Source organism: Schistocerca cancellata, chromosome 1, assembly GCF_023864275.1.
Source record: "Schistocerca cancellata isolate TAMUIC-IGC-003103 chromosome 1, iqSchCanc2.1, whole genome shotgun sequence".
In the NCBI taxonomy this organism is placed as follows: domain Eukaryota; kingdom Metazoa; phylum Arthropoda; class Insecta; order Orthoptera; family Acrididae; genus Schistocerca; species Schistocerca cancellata.
In genome coordinates, this window is record NC_064626.1 from 644,000,308 (window position 1) to 644,022,273 (window position 21,966).

At 40.3% G+C, this 21,966-nt stretch overlaps 1 protein-coding gene across 2 annotated transcripts in view; it reads right to left on the reverse strand.

Annotated features, from left to right (window-relative positions):
• Positions 1-21,966, reverse strand: part of LOC126183381 (centrosomal protein of 112 kDa-like) — a 152,602-nt gene that overhangs the window by 90,595 nt on the left and 40,041 nt on the right. For both annotated transcript variants that reach the window (XM_049925328.1, XM_049925317.1), the window contains exon 4: positions 16,468-16,923. In XM_049925328.1, the coding sequence (XP_049781285.1) occupies positions 16,468-16,923 (456 nt within the window). The remainder of the gene's footprint in view (positions 1-16,467; positions 16,924-21,966) is intronic.

Here is a 21,966-nt window from a genome sequence, read left to right on the forward strand (position 1 = left end):
TTCGTCTATATGGTGGTTAAGCAATCTATCCTTTTCATGACATCATTATTGTTCCAAAACTTCTTGAAAGTGCCTCACCTGCATATGCTTGCTTAATCACTGTCCATGTTTCACCAAGGGTCCCGAACTTAAAGTTCACTCCGCTTACAATCAACACCCATTATGTTACTGTAACTAACAAGCCAAAAACAGTATGTTGCTAAGCAAAGCACTGCCACACAAGTGATTGTGTGGAAACATGGCCAAGGTCATTTCAAGGACACACACATACCACGTGACATAAAAAAATTTGTTCCTTTTTTATTGCAAACTCAGAAATAAAAAACTTTTCCTGGAACTTTTCTGACAAAGGAAGTATAATGAACTACTGTCTGGAAAAAAGAGGTACTCCACGAGTATTAAGTCAGATCCTGATAGGATTTCAAAGTGGTACACAGATTGGTAATGCTCTTTGAATGTTCATAAATGTAAAATTGTGCTCTTCATAAAATACAAAAATGTAGCATCCTTTGACTACAACATAAGTGAGCCATATTTGCACACAGACTGCCATAGATAAAACTAGTGGCAGACTTCAGTTCATTGGTAGGGTACTGGGAAAATTCAATGAATCAGTAAGGGCGACTGCTTACGAACATTCTGGCTCCCTATCCCAGTACACTGTGGTACTGCTGAAGTGTATAGGACCCATATCAAACAGGACTAATAGAGGATATTGAATGTGTACAGTGAAGCACAAATGGTCACAGGTTTGTCTGAGCCATGGGAGAGCAACACTGAGATGCTGGAAAACCTGAACTGGCACACATTTGAAGATAAGACGCCAACTATCACATGAAAGCCTACTTACAATGCAACAAAAACAATGATTAGTGAGGAAACTACACTATAGTACAACCCCCATCAACATACTGCTCCCACAATGACCACAGAGACATTGCCATTTAAGCAATCATTCTTGTTGTGCTACATACATGAGTGGAACAGGAAAAAAGAGATTACTGCAAGAAGTAACCTCTGCCATGATTTTCACAGTTGTTTCCAGAGTACAGATGAAGCTGTACATTCTAACAATAGGTTGCATAATTTGCGCAGTCAGAAATGTAGTGACAAAACGAGATTCCAATTTTAAGTTAATCCCATTGCATATACTGCCTAAGTGAAGAATTTGACAAAATCTGACATGACCTTTTTAAAACTATAATAAGTTTTTGTAAAATGGAAACCTCAATTGAAATGATTTAAGGAGGAAGTGAAGCAGAGAGACAAAGCAGTGTGAGTGACCCTGTCCCCTCCCTCCCCCATTTTCATTTCCCCTCACTTTCCCGTATTCTTTGTTAAGAAGGAACATATAATTTTGAAAGGTAAGAGTTTTAAGTACACCTATAGGAATAAGTTGTACACAAATAGTTAATAGTTAAAACGAAAAATGCTATTTTTTCCATTGACTTCAGTTTCATCATTCGCAGCAAAATTTTTAAGTTTCTCTCTTATCATGTAATATCTGACACAGTCTAGTCCTAGATATCCATGAACTTTTAAAATACTCCCAGCTTGAAAAACCTAAGTGTGCTGTTATGATTTTCTTAGCTGAAAGGACGCCATTTTAGAGACCTGTACTTCTCTATCAGGGTGTATATACGGACAAGGAAAATAAATTCCCAGATTTTTTCCCAGTTAAAAATACACTTTCTCCCGGGTGAAAACACACTTTTCCCGTGTTAAGTGACAGTATATTTTCCCTCAGAACTTGTCAATCCTTTGAATGGTTATGGTTTTATACACGGGCGTAGAATTTCCCGGCTGCCAGCAGCAAGTTGTATGCTCTTAGCTCACTTACTTGTTACATAGTTTAATTCTTAATTTCTTAGCGTGTTTTTAGGTACTTTATTTGTTTAATTTATAAATTTCGGGTGTATTTTAGTATCTGAGAGTTGTAGCATTGCGTTTTAGTACCTGAATAGTGTAAAATCGCGTAGTCTCCTCCTGCCGCCAAGCAGTGTGTCAGCAGTGCGCGAGTAGCAGCATTACTGCATTTACTAGGCAATTTTGTATTTTAATAACCATTTAAATTTTGTGTCTAATTGTTTGTGCTCTCTGTAGATTAGTTCAGACGTTCTTTGCACAACATAATTTAGCATGGATAAGGACTGCGACTGCTGTGTTCGGATGCAGGCTGAGTTGGCATCCCTTCACTCCCAGCTTCAGGCAGTGTTGGCTTCAGTCATACAGCTTGAGGCTGTTGCAAATGGGCATCACTGTGGGGGTTCGGACGGGGGTTTGTCGGGGATGGCCAGCTCGTCCCATGCATCCCACGATCTGACTACGGCTGTGGCTGCCCGGGATACTGCCCACATTGAGGCTGACCCCTCACCTGTGGTAGAGCGGGAGGTCGTCTCGAGCTGTGGCAGGGGGCGAAAGACATTCTGGAGGGCTGAACAGAAGACCTCTCCAGTTTGCCTGACGAAGTGGTTTCAGGCTCTGTCTCCGGCTGATACTGATCTTCGGCCGGATTTGGCTGCTTGTCCTGTTCCAAAGGTTGCCCCTCAGTCTGCAAGATCCAGGTGGTCGCAGAGGGTGGGCTTACTGGTAGTTGGGAGCTCCAACGTCAGGTGCGTAATGGGGACCCTTAGGGACATGGCTGCAAGGCAGGGGAAGAAAACCAATGTGCACTCTGTGTGCATACTGGGGGGAGTCATTCCAGATGTGGAAAGGGTCCTTCCAGATGTGGAAAGGGTCCTTCCAGATGTGGAAAGGGTCCTTCCAGATGCCACGAAGGGTACAGGGTGCACCCATCTGCAGGTGGTCGCTCATGTCGGCACCAATGATGTGTGTCGCTATGGATCGGAGGAAATCCTCTCTGGCTTCTGGCAACTATCTGATTTGGTGAAGACTGCCAGTCTCGCTAGTGGGATGAAAGCAGAGCTCACCATCTGCAGCATCGTCGACAGGACTGACTGCGGGCCTTTGGTACAGAGCCGAGTGGAGGGTCTGAATCAGAGGCTGAGACGGTTCTGCGACCATGTGGGCTGCACAGACTCCTTGATTTGCGCCATAAGGTTGTGGGGTTTCGGGTTCCGCTGGATAGGTCAGGAGTCCACTACACCCAGCAGTCAGCTACATGGGTAGCAGGGGCTGTGTGGCGTAGACTGGACGGTTTTTTAGGTTACATGGCCTCGGGCAAGTACAGAAAGGGCAACAGCCTGAAAGTGTGCGGGGCAAAGTCAGGACATGCAGGGACCAAGCAGCAATTGGTATTGTAATTGTAAACTGTCAAAGTTGCGTTGGTAAACTACAGGAATTTCAATGGCTGATAAGAAGCACCAAAGCTGAAATCGTTATAGGTACAGAAAGCTGGCTGAAGCCAGAGATAAATTCTGCCGAAATTTTTACAAAGGCACAGACGGTGTTTAGAAAGGATAGATTGCATGCAATCGGTGGTGGCGTGTTTGTTGCTGTTAGTAGTAGTGTATCTTTTAGTGAAATAGAAGTGGATACTTCCTGTGAATTATTATGGGTGGAGGTTATACTCGACAACCGAGCTAGATTAATAATTGGCTCGTTTTACCGACCTCCCTACTTGGCAGCAACTGAGAGAAAATCTGGAATACATTTCACATAAATTTCCTCAGCATGTTACAGTATTAGGTGGAGATTTCAATTTACCAGATATAGACTGGGACACTCAGATGTTTAGGACGGGTGGTAGGGACAGAGCATCGAGTGACATACTGAGTGCACTACCTGAAAATTCCCTCTAGCAATTAAACAGAGAACCGAGTCGTGGAGATAACATCTTGGACCTACTGATAAACAGACCCGTACTTTTCAACTCTGTAAGTGCAGAACAGGGATCAGTGATCATAAGGCTGTTGCAGCATCCCTGAATGTGGAAGTAAACAGGATATAAAAGAAGGGAGGAAGGTTTATCTGTTTAGCAAGAGTAATAGGAGGCAGATTTCAGACTACCTGACAGATCAAAATCAAAATTTCTGTTCCGACACTGACAATGTTGAAAAAGTTTGAGACAATCATAAAATGTGTTTTAGACAGGTACATGCCGAGTAAAACTGAGGGACGGGAAAAACCCACTGTGGTTCAACAACAAACTTAGGAAACTACTGCGAAAGCAAAGAGAGCTTCACTGCAAATTTAAACGCAGCCAAAACCTCTCAGACAAACAGAAGCTAAATGATGTCAAAGTTAGCGTAAGGAGGGTTGTGTGTGAAGCGTTCAGTGAATTCGAGAGTAAAATCCTATGTACCGACTTGACAGAAAATCATAGGAAGTTCTGGTCTTCCGTTAAATCAGTAAGTGGCTCTAAACAGCATATCCAGACACACTGGGATGATGATGGCATTTGAACAGAGGATGACAGGCATAAAGCTGAAATACTAAAGACCTTTTTCCAAAGCTGTTTCACAGAGGAAGACTGCACTGCAGTTCCTTCTCTAAATCCTCACACAAACGAAAAAATGGCTGACATCAAAATAAGTGTCCAAGGAATAGAAAAGCAACTGGAATCACTCAACAGAGGAAAGTTCACTGGACCTGATGGGATACCAATTCGATTCTACACAGAGTACGCGAAAGAACTTGACCCCCCTTCTAACAGCCGTGCACCGCAAGTCTCTAGAGGAACAGAAGGTTCCAAATGATTGGAAAAGAGCACAGGTAGTCCCAGTCTTCAAGAAGGGTCGTCGAGCAGATGCGCAAAACAATAGGCCTATATCTCTGACATCGATCTGTTGTAGAATTTTAGAACATGTTTTTTGCTCGTGTATCATGTCATTTCTGGAAACCCAAAATCTACTCTGTAGGAATCAACATGGACTCCGGAAACAGCGATCGTTTGAGACCCAACTCGCTTTATTTGTTCATGAGACCCAGAAAATATTAGATACAGGCTCCCAGGTAGATGCTATTTTTCTTGGCTTCCGGAAGGCATTCGATACAGTTCCGCACTGTCGCCTGATAAACAAAATTAGAGCCTACGGAATATCAGACCAGCTGTGTGGCTGGATTGAAGAGTTTTTAGCAAACAGAACACAGCATGTTGTTCTCGATGGAGAGACGTCTACACACAAAGTAACCTCTGGCGTACCACAGAGGAGTGTTATGGGACCATTGCTTTTCACAATATATGTAAATGACCTAGTAGATAGTGTCGGAAGTTCCATGCGGCTTTTCACGGATGATGCTGTAATATACAGAGATGTTGCAGCATGATTATATGATAGTGGAACAAACACTGGTAGCAGTTACTTCTGTAAAATATCTGGGAGTATGCATATGGAACGATTTGAAGTGGAATGATCATATAAAATTAATTGTTGGTAAGGTGGGTGTCAGTAGAGGTGGGCCAAACGGTTATTCTGGAGTAACCGTTATCACAGTTCTAGTTATTCTTTCATAACCGTTACTTTTAACTGTTATTAATAACTGTCAAGTTATTTTTCGCTAGCGAATACCGAATACTCTGACAGTTAAATAACGACATAGTTGGAATCCATCAGTTTAGTTATCGGTATAACTGCGAGTAGTGTGAAATAGGAATGTCATATGAATCGTGTCATAACCGTAGCTTATGAACTCCGGGTACATTTTAGTTGATGTTAGAACGATTATTAGTGTTTCATATTATATGTTTGTAGGTTATCGGTCACTATTAGAAATATTATCTTCGCAGCTGCGACAGAAAGTACGCGGAACTTCGCCAAAGCACTGTTTAAGTAAAATGTTAACAACGTGCATTTTTAAGTATGAAGTAATATGTAAACTGAGTACTGTAGGTTAAATTCGAAGCTTAATTTCTTGTGCTGCTCACATAATAGAATGAAGTGTACAGCCTTGTAACACAACAAAAAATATACGTAATGTGACAGATTCGTTTACTCCTGTGCTGTAAAAGCTAGTCCTATTAGGAAAAGTGTGAGTACGCTAATCCAAGTTTTATATCAGATTTGGAAACTGCTCGATTTCTCCAGCTACAGCATTTTTAAAACATATGAAGACACGCAGATCGAAAAGGTTGACAGTGTTACATTTCTGGGACTACAACTCGATAATAAATTCAGTTGGGAAGGGCATACCATATTTTTTCATTCTGTGCATATTCTGTGGTAACTTATCAAACGTAGCAAAAGTTTTTCGCATGTAAAAGCGTGTAATAAAAATCGTTTGTGGTATCAATTCAAGAACATCATGTAGGAACCTGTTCAAGGAACTTTGTATTCTAACCGCTGCTTCCTAGTATATTTATTCCTTAATGAAATTTGTTACAAGTATTTCCAACCAATAGCTTAATACATAATATCAGTACTAGAAATGGGAACAGCAATCTACATAAAGACCTAAAACCACTTACCTTGGTCCAAAAGGGGTCCAATATTCAGGAACAGGCATTTTCAATAAACTGCCAGCAAGTCAGCAACCATTAAAAACTTGGTTTCAGATAAAGCACGGTTTACAGTGTGTTTGAAAGACTATTTGACACAGAAGTGTCCGATTCCACCCGTCATCAATATGCCGGAAATGGCTATTTTAAGTGTGTCTATGACGTCACTACATTCACATGGCAACAAACAGGAAGATACATATAAATAATACAGTAACATTTCCCACCAAAAATACAATCAAACCAATGGGACAACTGCGGGAAGTTGGGGGTTTTAGGGTGAGGACAAGCTAGTAAAAAAAAACACACCATGATCCCAAAACACAAAATGAAGAACAAAAAGAAAAAAAAAAATACAGCATTCTGCTACACCAACAAAAATCTGCAGGAATCTGACACTTCCCTTGAACAATATAGGTCAACCATAGGTGACCATACCAAAACACCAATACGCACAACTAAAAGTACGAAAATTGGAATCGGACATTTCCCTTGACCTACATAGCTCAACCTCAGATGACGATACTAAAACATCAACACATACAACTATGAAAATGGGAATCTGTCATTTCCTGTGACCTATACAGGTCCACAGCTACTGATGCCAAAAAACCAACACCTACAACTGCGAAAAATAAAACCACAATCCCAAAAGTCCACAAATCAATCATTCCTACATAAATTAAATTACATTCCATACTTCATAAATACACAAAACATAACAGCTAGAAAAAAAAATTCATTACCATCAGCAAATTCCGGCATTGCAACCTAGATCGACAGCGCCCCCCCCCCCCCCCCCCCCCCCACACACACACACAAAAACCAAATCATAAACACCGTGCCGTAATGACATTCACACACCACAACACCTTTACGTCGAAGCAGACGGGTGGAATCGGACACTTTCATTGACCCCTCCTTCTACTCTGTAGATGAATATCGTAACAGAGACTGATAGACCAGCTTAAGTAAAAATTCTGCTATATTTCAGTTTTGACAGCACTTTGTTGCAACAGTCAAGATCGGGTATTCTGTGTATGATAAATTTATTAAAAGTACATAACTGTGTTTTATTCTGACAGTGTATCAATTCTGTCAATATCAGCAGTTACTGTGATATATTCACATATTTTGACAATATCCTGACAAATGATTAGGATAATGATTATTATATTCCACTTTATTATGTTATACTTTCTGACATGTTATTTGTCATTCGCGATGGCCAGTGGCTATTTCCGAAGAAGTACGTAAATATTTGTTCACTCCAGTAACTATCGTCTCTGTAATATCACTGGGGTCTAAGACTGGAGTCACTGTATCAGGAACACAGACTCACAGTTATTCCGTTACCAACTTCCAGGTTACTTGTAATGGTAGTCCGATAACTGCCAGAGAGCGAGAACTGTGAGTCACTAACGATAACTGCCAGAGGAAAATACCAATCTCTGACAGTTATTTCCATAGTCGCTTGAATTCCTTATGGTACCTCTCTTTATACAACCCATCCAAGCTAAATTGTCATATGAGGCGGTGGCTTAAGGGAACGACCGTACTTGTTAATGCCTGTACTGCAGCTCCCATCAGCCACTGCTCGTACATTAACCTTATTTAATTGTTCGTGCTAAAAGTAACGAAGGTGCACGATATAGTACACAGTTCTTATCAACAGATGGCGTGCAGTCTTACAGTTATTCCCATGGCCTATAGAACGCCTTCCAAATGGTCTACCCTCTCCTTAGTTCCTAGCCAGATCTCCGATGAGTTGATGGGAAAGCGTAGTACGATCTTCGGTCAACAGATGGCGCGAGGCACTGTTGACAGACAGTTATTGAAATAACTGCCTGTATCAGAGGAACGGTTATCACAGTAACCGTTACTTTTCAGTAACCGGTTATTTCTATCAGTTACGTTATTTTTTGCCACCTCTAGGATTGGAAGAGTCCTTAGAAAATATGGTCCATCAACAAAGGAGGTGGCTTACAAAACACTCGTTCGACCTATATTTGAGTATTGCTCATAAGTGTGGGATCCGTACCAGGTCGGGTTGACAAAGGAGATCCAAAGAAGAGCGGCGCGTTCCGTCACAGGGTTATTTGTTAAGCGTGATAGCGTTACGGAGATGTTTAGCAACGCAAGTGGCACACTCTGCAAGAGAGGCACTCTGCATCGCGGTGTAGCTTGCTGTCCAGGTTTTGAGATGGTGCATTTCTGGATGAGGTATCTAATATATTGCTTCCCCCTACTTATACCTCCCGAGGAGATCATGAATGTAAAATTAGAGAGATTCAAGTATGCACGGAGGGCTTTCCGGGAGTCGTTCTTCCCGCAAACCATTCGTGAGTGGAACAGGAAAGGGAGGTAATGACAGTGGCACGTAAAGTGCCCTCCGCCACACACCGTTGGGTGGGTTGCGGAGTATAAATGTAGATGTAGATGTAGCACTTTAGAAAACGAAACTTAGGGAAAGAGAAACGTTTTGGAAATATCTTTGATGTGCGGCAACATGTACACACAACATGTACACACAACGGATGTTCAGAGCATACGACACGTGATGTAGTCGGCTTCCAGCAACATCACTTAACTAGCACGAACACACAAACAAGGAAAGTTAATAGTTTAAATTAATATACATAGTGTTGCTACTAGAAAAGCAAAGCTTTCACATATAATATTGGTCTCTAAGGTTAATAAACTGCAATACAAGCTAAGCTTTCACATATAATAATGACCTTTTTCCGCGTGTTACTCTTAGAATATGCCACACAAATGTGCCAGTAAAATTTTTAATAATGACATAAATGTCTGATCTTCAGGGTTCGAAATTCTTCTAAATGACTCATCATCAAAGAGGTGATTTTTAAATGAGAGTCAAATGCTCTGTGATTTAGGAAATTCATGGTACATTCTCCCACATAGTTCAACTCCTGTGAAAGGATATTTACTTTGAAAGTAACGCTTTTCAAACCACCATTCGCAATATTTTCCTGTGACCTGTTAGAAATAGGTTTGTTCGCACAGCTACCATGATGCAGGAAGCCCGTATGTACAATGTGTAAAACATTGGAAGATCGTACATTATGTCATAAAAGAAACAAAACATCTCAGGATACTCCAAGAGCATCGGAATTTCGTGAACGACACTAAAAATTTGCACGTTTAAAGTGCATACTTAAAGTGCACATTCATATGTCCAGATTCCCAATGAAGTAGACCTCGACCTGATATTAAGCTTTTCAGTGTGGTTTTTGGAATGTAAGTTTTCTTGGAGCACCAGTACTGTATTATATCATGTTTGGTTCTTTATTATGGCATAATGCCATACTTGCTAAAAGATGAAAACATGCACTTGAAATGCAGCAAACAGTTGAAACTAGCCAGTACTGTGGAATTAAACCTTTCGTTTCAAATACACCGAGTGCCTTTTCAGAAAAGGTTAATAAACGTCAAATTTCTTTAGCAAACAGACAAAAATAACTTCATTGTTCTGCAAGGCGATTAATGCTCGAGTGTCAGAAAGGCGGAAATAAAATAAAATCTGAAACTAATAACATATTTTAGCCTTCCATAATTATGTCAATTTATTTTAATTCACTTGATAACACCCGGCCACATATGACGTGAGAGTAAATGAAGGGGAAACAGCAAAATCACTAAATGTAAACACAGGTCACGTGGAGACTACCCACTATAACTCTGACTACTCTGCATCAGCCCCAGATCTACAATATTTGCTACCCGAGCCAATACTTAAAAAAAAAAAAAATAAATAAATAAAAAAAAAAAATCTAATTTTCAAAAATATTTTGGCACACATCTTTCTGAAAAGTCTGAAACGTGTCTTCGAGGAAATATAAAACATGTTATTTGGTCTTAAGTCTGCCAAAGTGCAGTGCCACGTCTCTTCATACAGCATTCTTCTATCGCACATCACTGTATTTCCCCCTGTGGAATTTGAACGTGTATTTTGTAAAATGATGCCATCAAACTATATTCCGGACAGTGGAAATTGGAACGTCCTGTGGTGCCTCTCCTGCTCCCAGTCTGCCGGTATGACAGCCTGCCCCTCAAAAAACTCTCGCAATTAATAGCAAATGGGATTGCACTCTTTATTGCCTATTAGCTAATAACTTGCTGTTTTGTGTGACATAAAATTAAATACAGGATACATAAAACCAATAAAGACAAGAGACAAGCAAGAAAGTACACATTTCTTCAATCCTTAGCTCCTAGCATTTTTTTCTCTTTAATCTTGCTAGAGCTTTACATGGCATGCTTTCCTTTCTGTGAAAGAATCTATTACCTCATCAAAGTTTCTCAAACATTTTGCCACATGAAAAATCGAAATGTCGTTACCTAATATTGAAAAAGCTGTTAATAAAAATAATACCCAAGCCTGGTGTGGTTTCTCGATCTGATTACGTCTATTTTGTCAGTGTCTGCTAGATAAAACAAAATAGGCCTTTCTAATACTGCAGCAATTTTAACACGCACCAAATAAACGAGACTGTTTTGGCACAAATGGTCATTTTTATAACGCAACAGAATATAATTCACAAAATATCAGTATCAAATGCCTATTATGCCTACTACAAGCAAAAAGCTTTATGCTCCAGTTTCTCAAGCATGGGATCGGAAAGTAGTATTACGAAATTTTCATATAAAATTGGAAATGTCTTATTCTTCCATAATTTGTGTGATGTCCCCATTTCCTCTCCTTCCACATTCTAACAAACAATCTTGTCATCACCAATTCCGTAGCTATTCCTGCCATTGTCAAAATTTGTTCATCGATTAACTTCACTAACCCTGCCAGAATCACAGGTTTAGTTATTGTCCAGTTAGGTGTCGTTACATGTCCGTACAACATGTTTTCCGCGTTATTTCCAGAATAGAACTTAAGCGACTGGTTCTTACTAGTGTCGCCATCTGGCCAAAATTTTTCTGTCAAAATTTCATTTTCTTGGATACATTGAGAAGATAATACGTAATATTTCTCACCTGTTATTCCTGTTAGTCATTTACTTCCAGTCTGGTGGTCTGAATCTATGGACTTCGCTAGCAATTAGAACAACACTAATCATTCGCCAACCCAATCAACCACATAATCAGACAGCGATTGGCATTGATCCGTTTCCGCTTGGCTTTACTCCGTTCAGCTTGTATAGCCCCATCCCCTTTTGTCTGCGGAAAGTTTATTTCTAGATGCGACGAGGATTCTCCTGACAGAGACATCACGTACACTATGCACAGATTCAAAAATCAACTTAAGATTCATTCAGAAATCAACTTACAAATGTTCAAAAACCAACAGGGATGTGCTTCTAAATCTTATGAATAATCTATTTGTGAAACAATGGAGCAATTGACGGAAGCGAACTCCCGGTGGTAGTAGGGAGGAGGGGCGGCCTGCATACCCTACATCAAAGGAGGCGTCGAAAAAAATGTCATGGGCTGGATTAGCAGGCATGGAAGACAGATGGCTAGCATAACGACTCAGAAGGACTGCTCGCCGATTGGACAGCGGAGGTTCAGCAGTCTCAGCATAAAGGCTTTCCACAGGGCTGGTGTAAAAAGCTCCAGACACTAAACGTAATCCACGGTGGTGGATAGAGTCGAGACGCCAAAGAATAGACGGCCGAGCAGAGGAGTAGACAATGCTTCCATAGTCCAATTTCGAGCGCACTAAGGCGCGATAGAGGCGGAGGAGGACCACTCGGTCCGCTCCCCAGGAGGTACCATTCAGGACACGGAGGGTGTTGAGGGATCGCAGACAGCGAGCCGAAAGATAGGAAACGTGGGAGGACCAGCACAGTTTTCTGTCAAACATAAGACCCAAGAATTTAGCGACGTCTGAAAACGGAAGGTTGACAGGTCCTAGATGTAAGGAGGGCGGAAGAAACTCCTTATATCGCCAAAAATTAACACAAACGGTCTTACTAGGAGAAAAACGGAAGCCGGTGTCGATGCTCCAAGAGTGGAGGCGATCGAGACATCCTTGAAGACGTCGTTCTAGAAGGCTGGTCCGTTGAGAGCTGTAGTAGATCGCAAAATCGTCCACAAAGAGGGAGCCCGAGACATCAGGAAGGAGACAATCCATAATTGGATTGATGGCAATGGCAAACAGTACAACACTCAGCACGGAGCCCTGGGGTACCCCGTTTTCTTGGTAGAAAGTACGGGAGAGAGTAGTGTTCACCCGCACCCTAAATGTGCGCTCTGCCATAAATTTGCGAAGAAAAAGGGGCAGCTGACCTCGAAAGCCCCAAGAGAACAGTGTGCGGAGGATACCTGTCCTCCAACAGGTATCGTATGCTCTCTCCAGATCAAAAAATATTGCTACTGTTTGGCGTTTCAGGAGAAAATTATTCATGATATAAGTGGAGAGAGCAACAAGATGGTCAACTGCAGAACGATGCTTCCGGAAGCCGCATTGGGCAGGTGTTAAAAGACTGCGGGATTCCAGCCACCAAGCTAAATGGTAATTCACCATATGCTCCAAAACCTTACAGACATTACTCGCGAGAGAAATGGGGCGATAGCTGGAGGGGAGATGTTTGTCCTTTCCAGGTTTCGGAACAGGAACGATGATAGCTTCCCGCCATCGTCTGGGAAAAGTACTGTCGGTCCAAATTCGATTATAAAGGTGAAGGAGGTAACGCAGACTATGGGTTGATAAATGCAGTAACATTTGGACGTGGATACCATCCGGTCCTGGGGCGGAGGAGCGAGAAGAAGAGAGTGCATGTTGGAGTTCCCGCATGGAGAAAACAGTATTGTAGCTTTCGCGATTTTGAGAGGAGAAAGCAAGAGGTCGCACTTCCGCTGCATGTTTCTTCGGGAGAAATGCTGGTGGGTAATTTGAAGAGCTCGAAATCTCAGCAAAGTGCTGACTCAATGAGTTAGAAATTGCGACGGGGTCCACTAATGTATCATGCGCGACAGTGAGCCCAGAGACCGGCGAGAAACTAGGCGCGCCTGAGAACCGTCGAAGCCGACTCCAAACTTCCGAGGAGGGAGTGAAGGTGTTAAATGAGCTAATAAAGAATTTCCAGCTTGCCTTCTTGCTATCGCGGATGACACGACAGCATCGCGCTCGGAACTGCTTATAGCGGATACAGTTGGCCAAAGTAGGATGGTGGCGGAAAACGCGAAGAGCACGTCGCCGCTCACGTATTGCGTCATGGCATGCCTCGTTCCACCAAGGAACTGGGGGGCTCCGGGGCAATTCGGAGGTGTGTGGTATTGAACGTTCCGCAGCTGTAAGAATAACGTCGGTAACGTGTGTGACCTCATCGTCGACGCTAGGAAAGTGACGGTCATCGAATGTCGCTAGAGACGAAAAAAGTGTCCAGTCGGCCTGGGCAAACTTCCAGCGTCTCGGGCGCATATATGGCAGTTGAGGCTGCAGTCTAAGGACACATGGAAAGTGGTCACTGGAGTGTGTATCATCAAGGGCGAACCATTCGAAGCGCCGAGCCAGCGGAACAGTACCGACCGCGAGGTCCAAATGAGATAAATTTGTCGTGGAGGCAGACAAAAATGTAGGGGCCCCAGTGCTGAGGCAAACTAGATCCGCTTGATGGAAGACGTCTAGCAACAGTGAGCCACATGGACAAGGATGTGGAGATCCCCAAAGCGGGTGGTGGGCATTGAAGTCCCCAACCAGCAAATAGGAGGGTGGTAGCTGGCCAAGAAGATGAAGGAGATCAGCTCGTGCCATTGGTGTGGACGATGGAATGTATACAGTACAAAGAGAAAAGGTATATCCAGAAAGGGAAAGACGGACAGCAACAGCTTGGAAGGAAGTGTTTAAGGGGACTGGGTGATAATGGAGAGTATCATGGAGAAGAATCATGAGTCCTCCATGGGCTGGAGTGCCTTCAACAGAGGGGAGATCATATCGGACGGACTGAAAATGAGGGAGAACAAAGCGGTCATGGGGACGCAACTTTGTTTCCTGAAGACAGAAGATGACCGGCGAGTAGGATCGTAAGAGGATCGACAATTCATCACGATTGGCTCGAATGCCGCGGATATTCCACTGGATAATGGACATAGGGTGAACAGAAAATGGAGGAATGTGACAAAGGTTGCTGTCAACTCAACGACTGCTCAAAGCTTGCAACCGACAGCATGGAATGGCATTCAGCCGAAGGCAGAAGATCCTGATCCATACGTTGTTCAGGAGCAGCTCCCGCCACCAGCGATCGGCCGGTTGATTGGCCGCCAACAGTGCGCCTCGGCGACACAGAAGACGGCCGAGGGTGATTTCCGCCAGGTGGTGCTGTAGATGGGACACGCCTTGGCGGAGAAGGAGATGAAATGGGTTTCTTTGTAGCCTTCTTGGAAGTATGATGTTTAGATGAAGGAGGAACCGATGGTTGTGAAGTTGGGGTACATAAAAAATCTTCACGAGTATGCTCTTTTTTCGAAGTCTTGGTGTCTGACTTTTGGGCTCGAGATTTAGTAGAACCCGACGAAGGGTGAGCCAGGGAGTGGGCAGGCGAAAGTGGTGAGGTTGAACGGGCGATCTTTGCGCTGGCTGATCTGACGACCGTGGCACTAAAGGTGAGGTCGCAAGTCTGCGTGGCCGCCTCCTTTGTTGGCCGAGGAGAAGCAAGGACAGTGCTGTATTTTCCTGTCAGAGGCACGGTGAGCTGTCGACTGGCGAATAATTTTCGGGCAGCAAAGGTCGACACCTTTCCCTTCACTCTGATTTCCTGGATGAGCTTTTCGTCCTTAAAAACGGGGCAATCTCGAGAGGAAGCAACGTGGTCACCCATACAGTTGATGCAGCGAGGGGATGGAGGTGGACAAGCACCCTCATGGGCATCCTTGCCACACGTAACACATTTTGCTGGATTGGAACAGGACTGGCTGGTGTGATTGAACCGCTGACAACGATAGCAACGCGTAGGGTTTGGGACGTAAGGGCGAACGGAAATTATCTCATAGCCTGCTTTGATTTTATGTATCCCAGCAACAAGCGCACCTAGTGAAAGGTGCTTTAGTAAAGCCGGCATGTTAGTAACAAATTGCCGCAGCCAATTAAATCCGGAACGCGTTAGTGATTTCCTGCTGATCAACAATAACTATAATTTTGTTTATGTTGCAAACAATTGAAATGTATGACAAGTTACGTCTGTAAATGTTTAACGTTCTTTGTATGCTTTCTTTATGAAGATGGTTGTCTTCTAGATTACAGGGAAAGCACTTATTTAATGTTTCCTATAAATGAAAGGAAAAATACCTCTTTTGTTTGGAAATGAGACTCGTCTTCTATCCGCGATTGTATTGAAATATCATTTTACTTTCCACAGGTGCTTTATGAATTTAGCTGTGTCACGTACCCGTTCTTGGAAATGTTACTTTTGTATTAAAAGAGAGCGAGAGAGAGAGAGAGAGAGAGAGAGAGAGAGAGAGAGAGAGAGAGAGAGAGAGAGAGAGAGAGAGAGAGAGAGAGAGAGGCGTTGGATTTGTACAGTAAAGTACAGTGCAGCGAGCCGGGGCGGGGCGAGGCGAGGTGAGACGTCAGCGGTGACCGGTCATGCACTGTTATCCGCATGTCCGGAATCCGGACAACAGAAATGGGGCGAGTACGTGACCGAGCCGAGTCTTATGGGGCCGGACATGAGCGACTCGGTCCCCACGTCAACAGGCGAGCCGTGACCGGTCAAACACTGAGCGTTGCAGCACTCTATGGGAGTGGGATTCGCAAACAGAGTGTCAAAGTGAGAATGCCATGCCATTCCTCAAAGTTCTAATGTCTAGGCCTATTGAGTTTCAGCAGCTTTCATAAAACCATACCAGGATTTAGTCCAGTAAAGAGTCAAAGTTTGTTGTTATGCAACAGTTTTAAAGGGAAAGAAATCAATACATGTATGGTGTTCTGATGTATACTTTTATCCCTACAATTTTGGAATATGACTACAGAGTCCAGGAAAAATAATGAAGGACTATCAGAACTGGGTTAGGAAATATAGAAAACAAGTGTTTAAACCTACAGTTTAAATTTTAACAAGTATGTTTACATTACATTAAGAAAAAACACACAAACTTACTTCTTTCACTGGATTCTTGAGTGACAGTTTCATTAATCTTATTTCTTCATGTGCTGCTGCTAGCTCGATTCCCAAAATCTCTCTCTGCTTCTCTAACTCTAGATTTTTGCTGTTCAACATAGAGATTTGGAAAGTGAAATCACGTTTCGAATTTTTAAATTTTTCGTCAAATTTGATTTGCATATCCATAATTTTTGCCTCTTTTTCTTCTGCAATTTTCCTAAGCTTCATATTTTCTCCTTCATACTCATTCAGTTTTTCCTTGAGTGCTTCGTGTGATAACAAATCAGACTCAAGCTTACGAATTTTTTCAAGGAATTGTTCATTTGTCTTGTGAAGATACTGAAGTTCTCTCTTATATGTTTCTTCAGAAGCTGAGTGTATTGTATTAGGTTCTCCCCCAGCACCATTCTTGTTGCTAGCACCTGGTTCCAATCTCGCGTAGACACAGCTTTTCTGAAAGATAGAAATAAAAATTATTTCTCACCTTCAAATAGTAACAAAACAAATGTCCCAATCAAAAGTTATTTCCTAGTACTCTCTAACATACTACGATGGTGGTGATAACAACAACAACAACAACAACAACAACAACGTTATCGTTATTTATACTACAGCAAATGATTAGCATATGTCCAACGGCAGCAAATTTTAGTTTATTTCTTCTGATAGAAGTACATTATATTTCAAATATTAAGACACAGTAAGAGAAAGACATCTTTCTTAGAGTTCAATGCAACATTCATTTCTTGCAAGATGATATAGTCTGCCTGAAATTACAGTATTTTTCATGGTCAAAAAATTTCTGGTAAGTACCTTTTTTAAAGCAAAATATCAATGTCAGTGTTCAAAGACTTGAAACAGCTCTGTACAATACATATGCAAATTTGATTCCTGCATGCAGTGAGTCTTCCATGCAATGCTATCCTGTAGTTAATATGGTATTTGTCTTTAGTTATTTTGTTATGTTGGTGTGGACTGATGTTGGAGGATGGCTGCAATGTTGTGAACAATAGAAATTCACTTAAAACACTCATTAATTACTGGTAAAGTAACATTTTGTGGGAGTAAACACCATCAAAACACTTTGGGTCAAGTCCCACAAATGATTTTCACAGTCTTTTCTACAGGACCAATAACATATAACGCATTTGCATTGAGTAGCTGCTTCCCACATTTCTATCCCATAAATAATGCTTGAGGAAAATAATGAATGATATGCAGTCTTTAGTGGAACAGTGTCTTTACAGTATTTGGCTAACCTATTTAGTGCAGATATATTCCTGGGTATTTCATTTGTTGAGGAGACTACATCATGGTCCAATTTTAGGTTGTCACAAATGGTTATTTCCAAAAACTTTACATGAAATTATGTTTTTACAATTTTGTTACCTATTTATGCTTCTACACCAGTATCACTTTGCCTATTTCTATTAAATTCCATGTTGATTTTTGCTGGTGCTTACACTGAGATGGCTTCCTTCATAATACGGTGCTATTTTATTTAAACCATTGTTACAGCACATCTCTAATTTATAGTAGGATTTGTGATTGTAAAGAACAGATGCATCATTTGCATACGGAGCTACTTCATAAGAGAGAGAATAGCCTTTAATTCATTAGCATATACAACCAAGAGTAGCAATAAAAGTAAAGAACCTTGAGGCATGTGCTAAGTAATGCTAGTGGTTTAGGACCATAATACGTGACTTGCTGTTTTTATAACTACCGACTGTTTCCAATTTGTTATCTTAAGATTTCATCAAGCCATAGACAATACCTCTAATTTCAATATTTTGTGATTTATCTGATAATACTGAAACAGTGACAGTCAAATAGTTTCTCGAGATCATGGGATATACACATTTCTTGTTTTCTAGACAACTTCTTACCTCTTCAAGAGACTAATCTGCTGATCTCCTGATTTTGATTTCAAAAATTAAATTTTATTTGTTTATACAATTTAAGATTCTGTTGTAGATCACCTTTACTATTATCTTAAGGGAAGACTGGCAAAACAGAAATTGGCCTTAAATTTCTATTCTTTGTCATCTTTCTTCCCAGAGCCATTTTTTTTAGACTTTCTGCAAAGGCACCTATTTCAATGATGTTTCTCAATACTGCAGAAAAGTTTTATCAACATGTCCTGCAGATATAAAATATTTTAATGAAAAATGAAGTTGCTCATTTCTCTTATCAGTGGGAGCTAGAAATAAGCTGTCCTTCGAGAGATTGCCCTTGAAACTGTACTGAAGATTTTTATATTTATGAGCGAAATCACTATTAACTGATGAGAATAATCACTGAACATATTTACAATTTTGCATGGGTCATTTAAGACTCCTATTGTGATTAGTGGTGAATTCACTGTAGCATTTGCTAGTTGTTGCTCTAAAGCTATTAACTGTGTCCCATATGCCAACAATTAAATTATTTGCATTTTTGTGCTTACTGGCAATGTAACTGCTTTTGGTTTCAGTTAAACCTTCTCAATATTCACAGCAATTGCTGATTTTTTTTATTATTTATTTTTATATTGACCAATAAGGATCCAGTAACAACTTCAACTCGTCCTCTTTCCACGTTTTCTGTTTTTACAGTAGTACTCCAATCTTCTCCCCATATTGTCCTTTCCTTTCTTCTGCTCATCTTGTTCCCAATTTCTTACCTCTTCTGCATTGGAAGCCTTCTAAATTTAATATTTTATTCTTGAAAAGATTTCTGCCTTATGGTGTTTCTTTCTAGAGCTTTCCTTATTTCTATAATCCATCCTATTGTCGATTTCTTCTTCCAGAAATACAGAAATATTTGTGTTCTGTGCCTGTTCTCATTCATTTGTTAGACATGCCCAAAAAATATTAAGCTCCTTTTAGCTATTACTTCTGATATTTTCTCTAAGTTTTTGTAGATCTCACTACTTCTTACTTTCCAGCCATCTGTAGTTTGTATTGCATTGATTATTTTCTATCTGTCTTTCAAGTATCTCTATTCTGTCTAGCTTATAGCTCACTGTTAGGCACCCATGCCCATATAAACATTATGATCATACTAGTGTGGTCTAGCGTTTGGGTTTGTTTCTCTAGATACGCATTTTCTTGTTGTTAATATTCTTTGTCAAACCATACGCTCTTTCCCATTTGTTAACACTTACATCTAATGCAAATTTTTCTAGTTCATTCTGTTGTATAGTGTCTGCAAGATATTTCAATTTACTAACTCACTCTATTTTACCAATTTGTGTTTCTATGAATTTTGGTAACAATTTATGTTTTTCATTAATTTTCTTTTTTCAGCTGAAATTTTGAGACCCGTTCTAGCTGCCGTTTCTTCTAGAAGATTTATTTGAATAACTGCGTGTGTCAGAGTTTCTGAAAGTACTGCAAAATCCTAGCAGTTTACCTTAATTCCATTTGGTTTCCTTCCTATAATTATTGGTTAAACTCTGTGACTAACTCCAAATTCCAGATCCTCACATTTTTGTCTAGAATGCAGTCAAACAGTAAAGATGATAAACCATCTCCTTCTTTAACCCTAGTTTTTATTTCAAATTGCTGAGACAGTTCCTCCATAAATTTAAATTTAGACATGATCTTTGATAGAGTTTCACGAATTATGTTTGTTAATTTGGCTTTATACCATCTCTAATGATTTTATCTACTGTCTCTCTGTCTATCGAATCAAATGTTATCTTGATATCAATAAATAACACTATTACAAGTTTTGCTGGTTAACTTTGTGTGGCGAATCATTGACTTGAAGTAAAAAAATCTAATCCATTTTGAAAACCTCTCTAATATTCTCCCAATTGTTTGTCTGAAGCTTCTGCACACTGTCCAGGAGAATTTTTGATAATATTATGTATGCCACTGACAGAAGTAGCACTCCTTTATAATTACTGACATTTTGTTTGTCTTTCTTTCTATGCAGTGGGTGGATTAATGCTATTTCCCACCCTTCTGGAATCTCTTCAGTTTTTCAAATGTTCTCAAAAAGCAGTTTTAGATTATTTGTAATCTTTGGTTCTGACCATTTCAATAATTCTGCTGTAATAGATTCTTCACCACTTCTGAGTGATTTGATAGCTTTATAAATTTCTCACTCTGTTGGTGGGAAATCTTCCACTCGAGTTTGTGGAATTGCTGGAAACTCCAACTTAACTGTTGGAACTGGACAGTTTAAGAGTGTCAAAAAATGATGTTATTTTGTAATTTTCTTAGTTATTTAAGCCTATTTTGCTGTTTTCATCTTTGAAATACATAGTTGGTGCTTGATACTCTTTAAGGGGGGTAGGGCGTCAAACAGGCCGTCTTGGAGCAGGAGACACACCACATGACATTTTAATTTCCACTGTCTATACTTTTACGAATAAATTCATAAAACTGTCAGTATGACCAGGAAGGATTCAGGATTCACTATCATAGCAGTGGAAGTTAAAAAAAAATATAACAAAATAATTTTTTTTACATGTGTGTTCATCATTTTTTCATTTTTCTACTGGCTGCGTTTGTTGCTATAGGTACACGTTTCTTCGTAAGTAAGAGAGATTCTTCAATGAATTTTGCACAGCATACAAACCACACTTACAGATGTAAGTAACTCTAGAAATTATTTAATTCATGAAAAAATGAATGTGCTGTTACATTTTAATCTTTATGTTTGGAAAAAACTCTAATATTATAGTTAATTATCTCAATTTTTACCACAGTTTTTAATATACTTGGTAAATTCTACAGTTTCATACATCTGTAAGTATGGTTTGTATGCTGTGAAAAATTAATTGAAGAATCTCCCTTACTTATGAAGAAAAGTGTACCTATAGCAACAAATGCAGCCAATGATAAGTGAAAAAAATGTGAAACATAAACGTAAAAATATAAATTATTTTCTTATATTTTTGAACTTCCACCACTATAAGTGTAAATCCTGAATCCTTTCTGGTCATTCTGACAAAGTTTTATGAATTTATTTTTAAAAGTATAGACAGTGGAAGTTAAAAATTCCTGTGGTGTCTCTCCTGCTCCAAGTCGCCCTGTTTGACGTCCTAACCCCCCTTAAGTACATGTTCAAAAGTTTGGTAAAAATTTCTGGTATTACTTTTATTAATATTTTCTTGTATTTCCATAAGCAGAGTTTTTCAAAGGTACTTTTGATTTTTTTGATTACTTTTGGCACTTCTCTTCTATGTTATCTGAATTCTTCTAAATAGTCTTTTTTTTAACATTTCCATTTTTGAGCTCTTCATTCTAGTGCTGCTTCACACTTCGTTACACCATGTTCTCTTTTTATTCCTGGAGAGTCCTAAAGTTTTCTCTGCTGCTTTAGTAATATGTACGAGGAGTTCATGCCAATTACCTTGTTTCGCTGTCAATTTTATCCCTATTTTTTCTATATTTTCTATTGTAATATTAGCTGCAGTGGAGTTGTATCTGATTACTTTCTTGGTAGTACTTTTTGTTTTAGATGAGAGAAATCTTATTTTAATCTTAGAGAGATGATGAC